The sequence below is a fragment of the Chelonoidis abingdonii genome, chromosome 3, assembly GCF_003597395.2.
Source record: "Chelonoidis abingdonii isolate Lonesome George chromosome 3, CheloAbing_2.0, whole genome shotgun sequence".
Taxonomy (NCBI): Eukaryota; Metazoa; Chordata; order Testudines; family Testudinidae; genus Chelonoidis; species Chelonoidis abingdonii.
Genome location: NC_133771.1, coordinates 143,795,643 through 143,814,070, shown reverse-complemented (window position 1 = coordinate 143,814,070; position 18,428 = coordinate 143,795,643). Strand labels below are relative to the sequence as shown.

The 18,428-nt window shown below is 39.3% G+C and overlaps 1 protein-coding gene across 1 annotated transcript in view; it reads right to left on the bottom strand.

The window, feature by feature from the left end:
- FMN2 (formin 2) overlaps window positions 1–18,428 on the bottom strand; it is a 238,261-nt gene that overhangs the window by 33,922 nt on the left and 185,911 nt on the right. The window contains exon 15 of the mRNA XM_075064186.1: window positions 7,906–7,957. Within this exon, the coding sequence (XP_074920287.1) occupies window positions 7,906–7,957 (52 nt within the window). The remainder of the gene's footprint in view (window positions 1–7,905; window positions 7,958–18,428) is intronic.

Genomic DNA, 18,428 nt, shown 5'->3' with positions numbered 1-18,428 from the left:
TCCTCACTTAGGCTGAAGCTCAGCTTCTGAGACACCTCTCCATCCCCCGAGTCTCAGCACCTGGGCTCCAACCCAGCCCTGAATATCTTCACTGCCATTTTTTAGTTCTGTAGTGGAAGCCCAGTATGCCAGAATCAGTTAACTGGGCTCTGAGACTTGCTGCTGCAGGGTTGGGTTTGGAGTTTTTTTATGCTGTGTAGACATACCATAAGGCTATCATTTTTAAAGGAGTTGTGTGTGTGAGATGTGAGGTGACTTTCCATATAATAATTTTTGTTTTACTTTGAAGTAATTTATTTTATTGACATAGGCCCAAGTCTTGAAAGATGCTCCATGCTGGTGAACCCCAATGTCTCTGTGGATACTGGATGTCTCTGCAGGATGAGCAACATCAGTTTCTTTAAATATACAAGTAGAAAACTCCACATGTATCCTATCAGCTTCAATAAACATACAACATTTAACACAGCTTTGGTTAAGGCCTGGCATCCACTAAAGAATCTGGGTAACAGGGTTGGGGGTCCTAATGTTTGCTAGTGAGGAGACAGACCTTTTCTCTCAGCCTCTTAACACTCATGTTCTACCAGGGGAGGATGGTGAGGTCTCAGCAATGGGCTGGGGACTTGCCATGGAAGAAAAGGGGGCTGACAGCATGCCTCCACCAGGCGGAAACAATTAAGGAAGGAATGATGACCTGCACTGTGAATGTTTTTGGTGGATATGTCCCAGATGAGTTAAATTAATAAAGTTGTGGCCTAATTAAACCACGTTCCTTGCAATTGTCCAATTTAACTGGTGCCCAGGACATTGGGAGCTGGATCAGGATCTAACCCATAAGGTGGTTCTCACAGCAGAAAGAAAAAGGGCAATGCCTGCAGGGACATATCTACTCTTCCTACTCTATTTTCTTCTCTTCCTGCTCTGTATGGATGAGAAAATTATCTAGGTTAGACAACAATAAACTGTGAGGAACTACAGAATAATCTAGCTAAACTTGCCAATTGGCATGTGATGGAAGATAACTTTCAAAGCATGTAAATGCAACCCAGGCCCCTCCTGGCACGGAGACCACTTAGAGAGAGGGAGATAAAATGAGTCTGTTCTACAGCCTTAGCTAACAGCAAGTGGGCTTTTAGCTCATGCACTAGAAGCTCATGCACTAGGCTCCGAAGGTCCCCAGTCCAATCCTGCCCACCGACAATCAGGGTTCTTTGGCATTACATAAGCAAAGGTGATGCATACTGCAAGAAAAATATGATTAATCATATTCTAATTCAGCTGTAATATCTCAAGAAAGTAATGCACATTGGAAAAAAATAACCCCAACTATACATACAATATGATGGGGGCTAATTTAGCTACAACGAATCAGGAAAAAGATCTCGGAGTCATCGTGGATAGTTCTCTGAAGATGTCCACACAGTGTGCAGAGGCAGTCAAAAAAGCAAACAGGATATTAGGAATCATTAAAAAGGGGATAGAGAATAAGAAGGAGAGTATATTATTGCCCTTATATAAATCAATGGTACGCCCACATCTTGAATACTGCATACAGATGTGGTCTCCTGACCTCAAAAAATATATACTGGCACTAGAAAAGGTTCAGAGAAGGGCAACTAAAATGATTAGGGGTTTGGAACAGGTCCCATATGAGAAGAGATTAAAGAGGCTAGGACTTTTCAGCCTGGAAAAGAAGAGACTAAAGGGGGATATGATAGAGGTATATAAAATCATGAGTGATGTGGAGAAACTAGATAAGGAAAGTTATTACTTATTCCTATAATACAAGAACTAGGGGTCACAAATGAAATTAATGGGCAGCAGGTTTAAAACAAATAAAAGGACGTTCTTCACACAGTGCACAGTCAACTTGTGGAACTCCTTGCCTGAGGAGGTTGTGAAGGCTAGGACTATAACAGCGTTTAAAAGAGAACTGGATAAATTCATGGCAGTTAAGTCCATTAATGGCTATTAGCCAGGATGAGTAAGGAATGGTGTCCCTAGACTCTGTTTCTCAGAGGGTAGAGATGGATTGAGGAGAGAGATCACCTGATCATTACCTGTTAGGTGCACTACCTCTGTGGCACCTGGCATTGGCCACTGTCGGTAGACAGGATACTGGGCTAGATGGATGTTTTGTCTGACCTAGTACGGCCGTTCTTATGTTATTGTCTTGGCATCACTGTAGTGAAACCACTTGCTGAACATGCAATGGTTGTCAAAAAAGCAAACATGCTGGACCTAAGGATTTTAATTTCTGCAATTAGAGTGTTTTTTGACTAGCTTCCTGATTTTTTAAAAAACACTTCCTTTTCTAAAAGCTTAGTGCCACAGTGCTAATTTTCAGTATGATTCTTACCTCAAAGATATTGACCTTAATTATACTGGTGTCACTATTACTTAGTAGCACCACTGTAATTCCTTCTTGTACTAACTCCTGCATCTCATTTACCATAGAGCTAAGAACAGACCCTCCTTATGAGCCTTAGAACTAGCTATTCCAAGAAGCAACAATTGTTGATGGCATACAATTGGTACTTCTAAGCCTTGTCCCAGAGTGACATTTGATATATGTTTGTGTTAGCACTTGAAGTCCCCTAATGAAATTAAAAGGCAATACATTTAAAACTGACAACAGGGAAATAAAAAAAAGGAAAAAAACCCAAACCCACAACCTAAGCATTCAAAAAACAGACATGTAAACAGATTAAAATTTTCAAAAATTAGATAGGAAAAATTTTATAAACAGACATACATTTTCATGATTCTGCCTGGGTTCAGGAAGAAACTTTCTTTTATGGGAAATGTTATTCCCTAATTATCCATTATAGGGAATTTACATGGTCTGACACTTGCCTTTATGAGAGACCGGGCACTGGACTAGAATGACCATTGACCTCATGTGCGGCAGTTCCTAAGCCCATGCATTACCTTTTTCCCACAAAGCATTTCTCTCCTGCTACAACTAATATATAGCTATGATGTGTAAATTCCTACTGTATGTAACTCACACCAGTAAAATGAGACACCAAGTGAGAAGGAGATCTAACAGGGAAGGAACCGACTGTCAATTAATGGAAGGTCACAAGGGTATGGGTGGCAGGGAAAAAAGTAGCGAAAGGGACCCAGAGGGGAAAGAAAGAGTCCAACCGTATTCTCTGACCTTTCAGTTTAATTTTATTTTTTCTGCTCGATCTCTCTCTCTCTCTCTCCACTCTCAGCCTTGCTAGTGGGAGCTTTCAACACATATTTCAAGCATTAATTCTATTACATTTTAGCTTTGCAGATCACCTTTGAAGGAAATCCAAACCACTGTGTGGCAGGGAGCAGGGTGGGAGCAATGCTTAAGGTTTTAAAAGCTTACCAGTTTGAGGTGCTAAATTTCTAGTATTGCTTTTCAACAGTACCATTCTACCATCAAGTTTGTTATTACTCATGGTGTCATCAACCTGTCAGCACAAGAGCAGGTGTGAAGTATTGGTTCCTAATGCCATCAAAGCTGATGGAAGTTCTCTGCATGCAAGGACTGTCCTGTTAGGCCTACATTATTTCTCAGGGAATTTTGGAGGTAAACATTCCTACAATTTACCTGTTCCCACAGAAAAGAGAGCAACATAACAATGCTAAATGCATTTAAAAAAAAGTTCTGAAAACAAAGAGGTGCACTTTGGAAGCACTTTAAAACCTAGCAATCCTTGGAATGTAGAAGTATCTGTACCAAATAATAAAATAAAGCAAACCAAAAACATCCTGAAATGGGTAGATAGGTGTTCCCTATCCAATTGTACTCATCCTAAATTCCCCTGCCAATAACTATATTAGTGTGCAGAAACCATTCATTTGTCCTTTTATTATAAATCAAGTATCTATTATTGCATCATGGAGCAAGTTTCAATTTTGCATAGCAGAACTTATTCTAAATTCTTGTATCAATTTAAATCAATCACAACATAACCCAGTCAGGATGATAATCCAACATTTTGGCCTATCCGGCCTTCACTAGGGATCAATAGCAAAATGCATTTGTAAAGCTCTTTCCTACAGCCTTCAGCCATCTAACGAGTCCAAAGGAAAGTGGCCCTTAAATGGGAATGCCTCCTTATAATTCTATCACCACCATTTTGCCTGAAATCCTAGTAAACAGTGAAAACATATACATAAAAATATAGTTTATAACACTGTGTAATAATCTAGAAGACTCTAAACATACACTACTCCAAGCAACATCATTTTCAGAGGCTCCACATAAATTATCTGAAATTGAGTAATTTTCAGTGCAAATTAATTGTTTTTGACAGATGTCAGATTCCAAGTCTGAATCCGTTAGGGTTCACCTACATCTAAGCATTACAAGCCCAGCTAGTAGCTACTGTACTGGGCTTGGAATAAGTTTCATAATTTGCCAAATGGACAGCACTAGTAACTGAACTCTCTCCAAGCTCTGAAGGTGTCCTGGGTCTAAAATAAAAGCCGGAAGGTGAACTTGTACATGGATCCTAAAGTGTTTCTCTACAAGCAGACACTGTGGTGATGGTAGAGGAAGATTCATGCTAAATATTCTAGTGCTATTGATTTTGGGAAACTAGCATACACTTTTCAAAAAAGAGAGAGATAAGCACTTAATATGAGAACCAGACTTTGAATTAGGCCCAAATGAAACATTCACCAAAACATTATAATAATGGGTACTAAGGCTGTAGCTGTTCATTCACAGGCACACAGTCCAGGATAGCAAACTGATCTTGCTGCAGCATTATTGTTGCCATTTTTGATGGGTCTGGCTTTAGTACTTAGCTCCTGCTTCTACAAGAACTCGTATAAGAAGATATGAAGGCGGGGCACAGCTCTGACCATGTGCCAGTAACATGATGCTATAGCTCCTGCTACTACCCTGCAATGAAGTGGTGGGGATGGCGATGGGGGGGGGGTGAGAGGAAGGATGGAAGGAAACTTCTGTATCGTAACTATTGTATTTTGGTGACAATGATTGTCTGATATTGTGGGCCTCTTTTTTCTGTAATAAGTTGTATGATCAAACCTTATCCCTTCTAATTGCATTAAATACAGTTTTCTTCCCCCCACTCCCAAAAATGGCACTAAAATTTCTCTCCCAACTCCCAGAAAATAAAAGCCATGATTAAAATTTTTTCAGCAAGCAAAAATGTTCAGTAACTGAACACAAAGGGCTGGGGATGGGGGAAGGAGAGGAAATTGTTCTTCATTCTCTGTGAAAAGAAGGCCAAGTGTCCTAATTTTAGTAGAGTCACTTCATCCATCCATCAATATCTAGTAGAAGTTCAGTATTTCAGCCATACAACTGTGGGCTGCAGGACAAAATGAGAATTTTTTAACCTAAATTACATAAGGATTATTTAAAACGTTAACAATGTAAAATATAATTATTGGCCCTTCTCCTCCCAACACTCTCCTTCTCCTCCCCCCCTCAAAAGAAAAAGTGGTTCCTACTTTAACTTGTGAAGTATTTGACAGGTTCACAAGTATTTAGGAATGAGGATCTAATTGGAAAGTGCCAGGTTCCTTTTTATTGCACTTTATCAATATTGTTAAGGGAGTGATGTAATTGTTTGGGGTATAGCAAAGACATTCCATGTCACTTCAGTGTTAATACCAGGCTGGAGCCTTCCTTGTCTGCCTGCGTAAGCTAGATAAACACAGACCTGTGTGCTTTCTTCTCATCTCAGGATACTTACTCAGAGAGACCTTGGAACATATGCCTATTGTGTGCTAAACATTTCACTTTTCATTTTATCCATGTGCCAGAAATCCATTCCTTGGATAAACACTTTACATACTGACACTCTTAAAGTCACTAAACATGATAAATAAAGCGAGAATACATCATTTCAGAACCGATTAAACATTTTCTCACTTGTGACAAATGAACAGCTATACACTGTATGGAGTCTCTAGAGCAGACATTCCATTTTCTTTGTCTTTATTTTGTGTGGAAGAATAACTTTCCATTTCAGCTCATCTATTGCACAACTCAGCTTCTCTAAAGTACACATTGTTGCACTGAGCCCAAAACATTATTCAAGTTAGATTTTTCTTTTGTATGTGCTTTTAACCTAGAGTTTCTGTATTTTTATGGTGATGTCAATTTTTAACATCTTATGCTGTAGCTAAAAGGAGAGTGTTTCTTGCTAGAAGTTAAATAAATACTATCATGGAGGTAGATTTTAAGTTGTACATAGGCTGAAGTTAACCACTTCAAAAAGAAAAATCCAAGTACATTAATCACATTAATTTTGCTTCATCTAATCCATTACTTTTTCTTGTATTACTTACTTCTCTATTCATCCAATGCATTGCTGTTCTACCTATGATTAACAGAATGTAACTAATCTCTTATTTAGCTTTCCTAAGCTCTCATCCTTTAAAAAAGTTCAACGTCCAAGCATTTTATTTAGAAGATATTTAAAGAAAACTTTAACACTGGCTATATCCTATTCAAAGGAGATTGACCAAGAAGCGACCTTCAAAATCTTAGCAAGTTTTATTCTAGTGGCTGAATGAGAATCTCAGTAGTGGGAAAGGAAAAAAGGAATACATGTATTTTTTTTTGTAAAGTACACATTGGTGCACTGAGTCCAAAACATTATTCAAAATTAGATTTTTTTGCAAGTGCTTTTATCTAGAGTTTCTGTAGTTTTATGGAGTTGTCCATTTTTAACATTCTATGCTATAGTGAAAAGGAGAGTCAGCAATTTTTTAACTTCCAGCCAGAAACACAATCGTGTAAGTGTATTTTTCCATAGCTAGTGAGTGGACAGAATACATTCTCTTAATATTAAATCTTGGGGTCTTAACATCATTGTTTTGTATACAACATAAAGGCTGCTAAAAGCCCAGATCATCCTTACTAGACACATGCATGATGTACTTATAAGGCATAATTCCTTTCCCCACCAACCTTTGTAGGATGTAGATTCTACAGAGAGAGGGATAGTGAACAGGAATAGACAAGGCCAGAGAAAGGACCAGGGGATGGACATTCTGTTCTCTTTCCCACTGTCTCTATAGACATTAGGTGTAGCCATAGCCATGGCCACAGGCACACATCATTAAAACAGTTCCAATGAAGCTGGGCTGGCAAGGAAATGGGGAGGAAGCAGGGACGAGGAACCAATCAGAAACCAAAGGCACTGCTGAGGCACAGGGTCCCTGGACAGAATCCCTGGGGATCTGCTAGGTTCGGAAGTGAACTTTGAAGCCTGACAGCCCTGACAGAACAATACAGTAAGAGTGCTCAGAAATTTCCCTTGCTTACCCAGAGGTTGGGTTTTACTATGGGATTTGGGTTACAGCTTTTAAAGATCCTGAGCCTACAGTATAGCAATTATAAACCTCTAAATGATTTTAAGAATGTCTTACATATAATTTACCATGGCTTCAGATGAGCTAAAGTAACATCTTTTTTGTTCCATTTTCACATCATGAGCCCCACTCACAAAAGTATTTATGCTGTACTACTTAGCAATCCTTTATTCTCCCAGTTGAATTGAGAGAGATGAAAGTAAATCAAAGATGACTATATTATGGAGTTTTTCTATTCACTGGGTATAACTTTGGTACTGTGATGATAATTAAATATAATTCTATGGAAAGAGAATATGGTTTAACACCAAAAGAGACACAAGTCTTTGCACTTAATTTTTTTTGTTTTTTTAAACATAAAGATGAGCATATATCCAGTTATAAAAGTTTTCTGCGCATGCTTGGGTTGTTTTGATTTTCTATTCTAAAGTTCAAAACAAAGTTGACAAATAAATATCACTTGTATTTTTTGAATGCATTTCTTTTGCTATCCAGAAAATTCTGTTAGTGTTGGCTTGAAAAACACATCTTTCAAAGGAAAACTTTCATTGCGTTAGTTCATCTCACCTTTTATGTGCTTCTGTCAGTGACTCCTCTTCATTTTCTTGGTCGATTTTAGCTGCACAACAGACACAAAATGGATTAGTGACAAAAAGAATACTTCACAAATTTCTTTAGTGATAAATGCTTTTTGTTGAAAATGTCCTGTAAAGTATTTATCTTTTAATTTATAAGAATGCCATGTCAGGTTTTATTGACATGTATATCAACTCTAAATCAACCACGAATTTTAGAACACAGCCACATTTTAAAAGAATAAGCTCAAAAGGAGCTTTATGGGGAAAAAAAACAACCCTCCCAATTTAACATAAATAAATGGGACCCCATCAAGGAAAAGGCTTAAATAAGTAGGCCTTAAAGAAAAAGACTTTGGAATGCCTCCTGAAAATCAACACACTTGGGCTCTTATGGACCAAGAGGGAAATAATATTCCAGGAAGTAGTACTGAAATACCCTCCGACCAGGTCCCTCTAATATTTACATTTAATGACTAAGTAAAAACCCCATAGCTGACTAACTGTTGGAGTATAGCCTTAGGAAAGAAGCATCTCTAGGAAAGCCAGGATCCAAACCAGTAATGGACAGGAGTGGATGTACAAAACCCACAATTAGTGCATTGTCAATGAGAGTCTCATTCCCACAGGCAGAGACAGCTATCGTTTTGCCAACAATGGTGCTCACAAAAAGAATTCAAAACACTGTGCTGTATTTGCTATAAATTTGTGGAGACTCCATTTTCCAATTTAAATTTTCTTTTGCTTTTCATTTTATTCCAATTTATCTTATTTATGCAGGAGTCTTGATACACAAGGCACACAAAACCACAACACATTTCAACTCAGAGATTTTACTAGTCTGAAGAACTGCTGTTGCATGTGTGAGCTCAGATAAAATTTACTCCTATGCATAAGGCTAACAAAAAAGCATGCACGATTTATTTTAACAGGTATTGTAACAGATTCCTTCAACCTGGAATCTGATTCCCCTCTTTGGTCCCTCAAAGCAAAAGTATGCTGACTTGCAGAGTAATTTCCAAGGCCTACTTTGAGGGTGCTAGTGGGTCTTAAGTGGCATGAAGGCTCTGTGTTGTCATAGAATCATAGGACTGTAAGGGACCTCGAGAGGTCATTTAGTCTAGTCCCCTGCACTCATGGCAGGACAAGTATTATCTAGACCATCCCTGACAGGTGTTTGTCTAACCTGCTCTTAAAAACCTCCAATGATGGAGATTCCACAACATCCCTAGGCAATTTATTCTAGAGCTTAGTTTTTCCCAATGTCCAACCTAAACCTCCTCTGCTGTAATTTAAGCCCATTGTTTCTCGTCCAATTTTTCTCCCTCCTCCTTGTAATTACTTTTTATGTACTTGAAAACTGTTATCATGTACCCCCTTCAGTCTTCTCTTCCTCAAGGTTTAATTTCTATATAGGATTGTAACATATGGCAAAAATCTAAAAAGATTCTTACTTTTCATTCAGTTTACCACTTCACTGTCTCAATATCGCCCCCACATTATAGGTATATCACCTTTTGAAATACTAACTTCTACATTTAAAAAAGGATGCTACTGCGTTCTGAAACCACTAGCAGTTGCAACAGTGGCCAGCAACGATCAGAGTGGAAAGTGAATTTCAACCTGGTAGTAAGAATAATCGCCAATGATGATTCCTTCATTGATATAGCTCAAAACACTTTACAGAGATGGGCTAGCACTACTGTGCCTATTTTACAGAGGGGGAGACTCCGGCAAGAGAGATGCAAAGTGATTTGCCCATGGTCACACAGCCAGTTAGAGCCAGGATGTGAATCCATGCTCACGGCTCCCACTCCACTATCGACCCACTCAACTATATGCTTTGCAGCATAAAGATGACGGCGCTGACCCTGAAGCCCTTGCTATAGGTGTAGTGCTTACTACCATGAGTTGACATCAACGGGATTACATGTGGTAACATGCATTATTTCGAGCAATAGTTATCTGAAAGTTCAGGCCCTATTTCAATGTTTAAAAAACAAACCCCAGCAAACTTGAAGAGCGCATGAAGCTTGCCTGATTATAGGTTTCATTACTAGCTTGAAACTCAGCCCAGATTCTTATAAAGGTTTGTGTAGCTTCACAATGCTTTCAAGAGAACCTGGGCCCAGTGTTGATTAAACCTGGGCTGACTTACGGGTTTACATGAGAGCCTTGCATAGCTTTGGATGTGAAACCAGGCGAAACTTGGCAGTTTAAACTGAGCTTCATTAAAATAAAAAATATATATTTTTAACTTCAGTCCTGTAACTCAAAGGGACACTCATTGTGAAATAATGTGGATGAAGACTGAACAAAATGGTTGAAAAGTTTTATGATGCAAATGCACCAATCTCTCACTTTCGGTTCACAAAGTATCCCTATATAGAGCTGCTAAAAATAAAAATAATTTATTACTGAAACATTTAACTTGGGCTCCTCTAATCCACTTAAAATCCACTGCAGAAAACTTAGCTTGGTTAATGTTTGACAAGCTGAGGTCAGTGGTTTTTAAATGCCTGTACAGTATCTGAAAGTCATAACTAAACAACATTCCCCACTATTTCCAAGATTACTTGGTTCTGACAAGATTGTTCAAGCTGGCGGCAGAGTTTTTTCCCTTCTTTGCCATTAGATGGTTTATACAAGCTTACAGGTCAATTGTTTACTATATAAAAATGAGGAAAATGTTCTGCAATTTATCGTTTGAAAGTGCTCAAGCATGAACAATATTACACCATAAAAATGTGCTCCAGGCTGCACAAGGCATGACTGAAAACATCTCCATGCTGGAGCACTTTAAAAAAAAATGACAAGAAAAGTAGTTATCCTGAACATCCACACAAAGGAAGGGGTGAAAAAAGGAAATAGCTTTTTACAGAGATTTGTGCTTGTTAATATTTCATTTAGAAAAAGGACTACTATACATAGAACAGAACTTTGAGGAGTCCCTCAATGACACAAGAGCATAATCTGCATTTTTGTTAAAAGTTTTAAATATATACATACGTGATATTCAGAGCTACACAGATAGATTCTCTCCTGTGTTAGACCACCACTGCACGCAGGAGAAAGGCAAAGAGTTTCTGGAGGTGGGGGTGGGCGTGGGGGTGAGAGTCTGTTCCTCAAGACTGTCCCATGCTACCCCAACCTCAGCCTCCATCCTAATGATACTTAAAGCAGGTGCTGGAGGCAGTGGCACAGCCAGGTTCTAAGTGTAGGGGGAGCAAACATAAAACAGGCGCCCCCCCTTGGCTCCTCCTCTGGCCACACCCCCTGGCTCCTCCTGTTTCCCCCCAGATTAACCCCAGGGATGGCTCAGGACTCCTGTGGGCTTCCTGGGGGTGTGGATACCCCTGACTCCCACAGTCCCGGGACAGTCTCTCCTGCCCAATGCACTCTGCAGGTGTCCCCCACCGGGCTGCACCACCAGGCCCTACCCACAGGGTCCCGGCCCTCCCGCCCCAGGCTCCAGCGCTGCGCCAGGCCCCCCCATCCAGATAGCGTGGCCTGGACCCCTGCCCAGCGAGCCCAGCCCTGGGGAGCCCCTCACCCGGACCCTCCAGTGCAAGGCACCGGACCCCCACTGCTCACCTTCTGTCCTATGCCGCCGCCTGTCCCCAGCCTGCTCCCGGCACTCAGTGCACTCCACATGAGGCTCGTCAGCCGGTGGCCTTAAAAGGCGCAGGGTCCCTTTTGCCTCCCCCTGCCTCCTCCCGCCTGCCACATTAGCAAGGGGCAGGGAGTGCTTGGCCGCCGAGCCCTGAGCCGCTGCAGGAGGTGGCTGCTGCAATGTTGGGTCCGTGCTGAGCATGGGGCGCGATGGCCGAGGAGCTGGCCCCCTCGCTCCTCCTGCCACCCCCCACCCCCATGGCTCCTCTGGCTGTGCTGCCGCCAGTGCCGGCCCAGCAGGTGCCACTTTTTGAAAATGTGCTGAAGGGAAGCAGCTGCTTCCCATGCACCCCGCTAGCTATGCTACTGGCTGGAGGCCATAACTCACTTGAGAATCTTGCCCACAGTCTACCTACCCTCCTAACTTTCTAGAGGTGAAGTATTTTAAACTGTTAAAGAATAACACAAAAATCATTCTGCAGTAACATGAAGTAATGAATCCTGAATGTGCATCAACCTCCGAAATTACCTACAGAAAATCTATTTGAAATTAACAGAAAATGAGGGTTTACCAGGTACTGTATGTGAAAATGTACTGAGATAAGCATAGTTACAAGACAGACTTACCATTTAGTTCAAATTCATAAAATACTCTGAGATATTAAGATGAGATCTATTCTAACGGCATTCAAACATCCATCTTAAACTTTTTGTTCCACCACAACTTTCTGTTGCTGTTCTGTTTTATGATCTTGACCTAGTGATTACGGTCTGTAGTCACCATCTGAATCCAAAACCTTTTAGCAGCTTAAGCTATTTCTGCTGAACCAATTCCAAAGGACTTTGAGCAAGTAGAGGCACAAAACTGTGATCCCGTCTGATCTCCCACTCTCACTTAAGGGAATATCACATCTTCTCAGGTAATTGAATACAGGAATGCATTTGAGTAATCTCAGATGGAAGGCAACAAGAACCCTTTCATCTACTTGTCAATGCTCTGTATCTTTTTGCTTTTTCTTCTTTATTTAAAGTGTTAATTACTATTTATTTATAATTAGCTATGCATGTTCTTTCCAGTCACTTCCATGTGTAGAGAGTTTTTTTAAACAGATACAGTTCCTTTACAATAAGTCACTACACCGCAATAGTTTTCAATACATCTATTTACACTGAATTGAGATCCAAATAGATTTGCATAACGTATAAATGTTCTACACTATATTCATGATAAGACCACATTGCTATACAAGGATGCACCCGCAGGGATTCCCATGTCTGGATTTCTCTTGACAACTGAATTCATAGAAAGATTTTGGCAGAAAGTATAAAAAATAGACATTTTCTATTCATGAAATTCCAATCAAGACTTTTAAATACTTCATACTTCCGTCTTCATACAGTCTTCAAATTAGGGCTGTCAAACATTGAAAAGAAATTAATCATGATCAATTGTGAGATTAATGAAATAGTCATGATTAATTGCACTGTTAAACAATACCATTTATTTAAATATTTTTGGAATATTTGGATGTAGGAAACAGCTATTCACATGGCACTGTTGCCGTCATCATTGGCGATCCCTTTGATGGAAGGTTGGAAAGATGTTATTTCCCATCGTAGAAGCTTGTGCGTGATGTCTTCTAATGTGTGGAAGCTGATTCACATACAGCAACCACGTGATCATGACAAGCTGGAGGTCTGGGGCCCAGTGGCAGGAAAAGTACGCTTTCACAGCTGCTGAGATCTGAAGACCCTCTTCCGCCTGATCCACCATTGAGGACTTGAGGGATTGGATTGTGGTTTGTCTAGGACCTCCTCTCAGACCTGTTTGCCTTGGGAGATCCTACCAGCAGCATAAAGCTCCCGACAACATAGTTCTGAAGATCATTGGAACACGCGAGCCTCTTCACCACAACAAGGTAATGGTGTCCGAAGAGCAGCACTGTTGTAGCCAGTGTAGCAAGGTATTTATGTACCAGATATGCTAAACCTTCATATGTCCCTTCATGCTTTGACTACCATTCCAGAGGACATGCTTCCATGCTGATCGCAGGTTCTGCTCGATAATGACCCAAACCAGTGCAGACAGAGGCACATTTATTTTCACCAGATGCCACCAGCAGAAAGTTGCTTTTCTTCTTTGGTGGTTCAGGTTTTCTAGTTTCTGCTTTGGAATGTTGTTCTTCTGAAAACATGCTTCACACCTCATCCTGCTGAGATTTTGGAAGGCACTTCAAATCCTTAAACATTGGGTCAAGGCCTGTATCTATCTTTAGAAATCTCACATTAGTACCTTCTTTGAGTTTTGTCAAATCTGCAGTAAAAGCATTCTTAAATTGAACAACGTATGCTGGGTCATCATCCAAGACTGGCATAACACAAAATACATGGAGAATGCAGGAGACTTACAATTCTCTCCCAAGGAGGTCAGTCACAAATTTTATTTACACATTATATTCTAACAAGCGTCATCAGCATGGAAGCATGCCCTCTGGAATATTGCCCGAAGCATGAAGGGGCATACAAATGTTTAGCATATCTGATACGTAAATACCTTGTAATGCCAGCTACAACAGTGCCATGTGAATTCCCGTTCTCACTTTCAGGTAACATTCTCAATAAGAAGCAGGCAGCATTAGCTCCTGTAAACATAAAGAAACTTGTTTGTCTTTGTGACTGGCTGAACAAGAAGTAGGACTGAGTAAACTTGTAGTTTCTAAAGTTTTACATTGTTTTGTTTTTGAGTGCAGTTATGTAAAAAAATAATTCTACATTTGTAAATTGTATGAGATTAATTGGAAAAAACTTTTTTGTTTGTCTTTTTAACAGTGCAAATATTTGTAATACAAATTAATATAACGTGAGCACTGTGCACTTTGTATTCTGTGTTGTAATTGAAATCAATATATTTGGAAACATACAAAAACTTACTATAACAGGTGGCCATAGATACTCTGTTGGAATCAAATCTGCAGTTTCCACCCTACAGACCACAATGACTAAGATTCAGAGTGCACTACAAGCTCTATCCAGACAGATGGATGAAGCAGAACACAGAATTTCTGAAATGTACCATGCTTTCAAAGAGAACAAATTACAGATTATCAAGAACTGTAACACACCTCTACCCCGATATAATGCGACCTGATATAACATGAATTTGGATATAACATGGTAAAGCAGCGCTCCGGGGGACGGGGCTGCGCGTTCCAGCAGATCAAAGCAAGTTCGATATAATGCGGTTTCACCTATAACGTGGTAAGTTTTTTTGGCTCCCAAGGACAGCGTTATATCAGGGTAGAAGTGTATCATCAAGACTGTTAAGACCAAGTTAACTGATCAAGAAATCTGCTTGCAACAGTATAACATGAGGATTGCAGGTGTCCCTGAGGTAATAGAGAATGGTAAACCTTCTGAATTTGTCCCTAAACAGGTAATTAAGTTCTTGGATCTGCCAATAGATTTTTCTTTTGATAATGATCATGAACACCAGGCCTTTGCCCTCAAGCCAACTCAAGGAGGTAGGCCTAGAGGATTGATTGTGAAATTGCTGAAGTTTACTGCTAGGGAGCTTATTTTGCAGAAATCTAGAATCCAGCAATTAAAATACAGTTCTTTCATGATTATGCCCATGACGGCAGCTGTTAACCAAGCAAAACATCTGGCCAGGAAGATGGACTTGAAGTTTTGTATTAAATGCCCAGCAACATTTGATAATATGAATACCGAGAAGAAAGTATCATTCAGTTCATGTCAGGAGGAGGAAAAGATACCTCAAAAGTCTGCAAACTTCTCCCTTGCAGGAGAAGATATTTGTGGAATGATTCGATCATATGGAATTTATGTATTGCTCTCTGAGATCTGATACGGCTGCTCTGAACAAGTTCATGAGCACTAGCTGATAATGATACGTTAGTTTCCTTTCTTTTCTCTCTCTCTTTCATTGGGGTTAAAAGATTAAAGGATTATTATAAATTTACTTCCACATGCCTTAACTCATAGGAAAGGTAAAGTAAAATCTATCATTTGATAAGTACTTTTATATATAATAAATAAATTGCTTTATTAGATTGTGCTTCCTTATGGACTAATGTATGATGGTGATAGGTGATTATTAATACATTTGGGCTCCTCTCAAGAGATTAAATTAATTGGAGTAAATCAGAACTCTTAGGTATTAACAAATAAGCCCACAAAGTCCTCAAATTGGGACTTTCAATGGTAATACTCTTATATGAAACATGTAGGAATACTGATGCCCAAAAATACTCAGGAGATCGCTAAGATAAATTCTGAACCTATTATTGCCCAAGTGTCTAATGATTTGGGGAAAATGGAGTTAGTTAATCTCTGTTTGCGGGGTAAAATTAATATACTGAAAATGAATATCCTTCCCAGAATTTTGTATGCCATGAGGAGGCATCCCTATTTCTATTCCTCAAACTTATTATAGAAAATTGAATAACATTTTCAGAATGATCCTTTTGGGCATAGGTAAGAAGCCTAGACTGGCTTAGAGGGAGCTGTAACTTGTTCAATCTCTGGGAGGATTTCTTTTGTTTTCCCAACTTGGAAAATGTTCACATCTCCTTTCTGCTGAGCCAGGCATTTTTGTGACTACTAGATTTGACCACACACTTTGGATTCAGATTGAATGAGAAATAGTATACCCTCTCCCTCTTTCAGGCGTTATGGGATCAAATTATTATAGATTTGATGGTTCCAGAGCTCCTCAATAATGTCTGTGAGAAAAGTGTCTAGAAAGTTCTGCTTCCATCCATTTTTTCATATAGAAGCAAACCTATGGAACAATCTATCCTTAAAATTGGAGGTAAAACCTGATGTGGAGGGATTGTGGGGACAGAGCAGTTATGACTGTGTCACAACTAATCGACAATGATAAATTTAAATCATTTGTAGATCTTCAGCAACAATTTGTTTTGCCCTTCTCTGGAGCATGGGAATATCTCCATATTTTTGTATGTATTTGGTCCAGATGCATTAGGAGCTCCAGAACCTCCAGAGCTTTTCTTATGGTTAACCTCACAGCTAATGAACAACTGGATTCCAAACAAAGGGAATGCCTGAAAAATTCAAGGCAATTTGGGCTGACTTTTTAGATATCTATGATTAACGTAAACCTTGAAGATAATATGTTGCTTCCACTCCCATCCCTTTATCCTAACCTTTTTTATTTACTTTGTGTATTATGATGAATCTGGGATTCTGGTATATTGATTATATTTGGAAAAAATAATGAAAAATTATAAATAAGTACAAAGAGAATGGTGCAAGACCATTTCTAAATAGTAAAAGGAACAAAAGAAAAATTATACAACATGGAATAAAAAGTGAAAATTAAATGAACAGCTGAATACAGAAAAGTACAACTGTGAACTATATTGAATACACTTAATTTCTTATTTCTCTTATTATTCCTGCCGCGGTTTCATTTTTGATCAATATAAAGTATGTGATGGTAATAAAAATACAAAAACCTGTAACCATATACTGCCAACAACTGACTGCACAAAAAGACACTCCCCAGTGACTATCACAATAAGGTGCAAAGCCCAGCAATAGTCTTACCCAATAACCAAAGCTATCCTTTAAGACATAACCCCCTTCTTCAATCTACCTCAGGCAAAAGTCTGGGTAAATAGATGGTCTTTTCATCACATTCTGAAGGATAGCCTCTAGCTCTGTCATCTGAACAGAGTGAATTTCAGTGTCAAAGGCTTACCAATACAAATGTTAGGCCTTCATCTTAAAACTTATATACTCAGGGACTATATTGTGGCTAAACCTGAAGCTTTCACCATCTCATCTGCCCTCTGCCCACTATCCCACTCACTGCCACTACTTTTAAACATCACAAGTCTCAGAGCAGCTTCAAACAGGCTAGTGACCTCACCTATGTGAGAGCTCTTTTCTGCTAGGCACTGTACGAGCATGTAGTAAAAGACACTAAGACAAACCATACATTCTTAGGTATAGAGATGGAACTGTAAGTAGTTTACATTGGTTTTAATTCCTCTTTCCAAGACCTACTGGAAGGACTGATGTTAACTTAAAGAAACCTGACTCTTTTCTGTAGAAGGGTGACAGATGGGGAGACACACACCCCTTTTTTTCTTTTTAAATACAGTCTCAAAGCTTTCTGAAATAGCTTTCCATTAATATAGGCAAGAAAAACAGAATATCTGACGGTGCAGAGTGGCATAGAAAGGGTTCATTTGCACACCTTTTGATGACCTCTATAAACTCTCTTGTCACTTATTTTTTGTCATTTATGAGTATTGAGATTTTTCAAACACATGACCATAAAACCTTTTTTCACCTGACCACACCATGCAGAGAATACCTACACAGTATGCATAAATTACATTTATGCCACTAAGGATGCCTGAGTTCCTGTGCCATGGCTGCAGAGAACTGAAGCCACCATTGCAATGCATTGGCTTTCTCCCGGGTTTTGAAACAAGGCAAATTCATTTAAGCAGTGTTAGTGATACACATGAAACTGAATGTGCAACAAGATGACTATGTAGTAATGCAAACCAACTGAGGTGTAGACATCTGAGGTAAAAGACAAGTTGATGCAATACAGATGTATTTGTTAGCATTACCATATCTAAATGTCTGAGATATAAAACAAATGATGACTTTTATCATCTAAAGCAGACAGAACATTAATAGAAAACTGTAAAATAATTAATGAAATTCACATTCTCCCCCCGCCACCCAGTGTTAAGCATTCTGTTTTCTTATGCTACTTATTCTGTGTTGCCTGTTCTTTACATTCTTCTCCAGTGAAAATTTAAAAAATGGAAAGTTTGCAAGTTTTATTTTTTTTCTTTCAATAAAGAGCATATTGGGAACAGTCCTGTCTCAGTAGCTTTA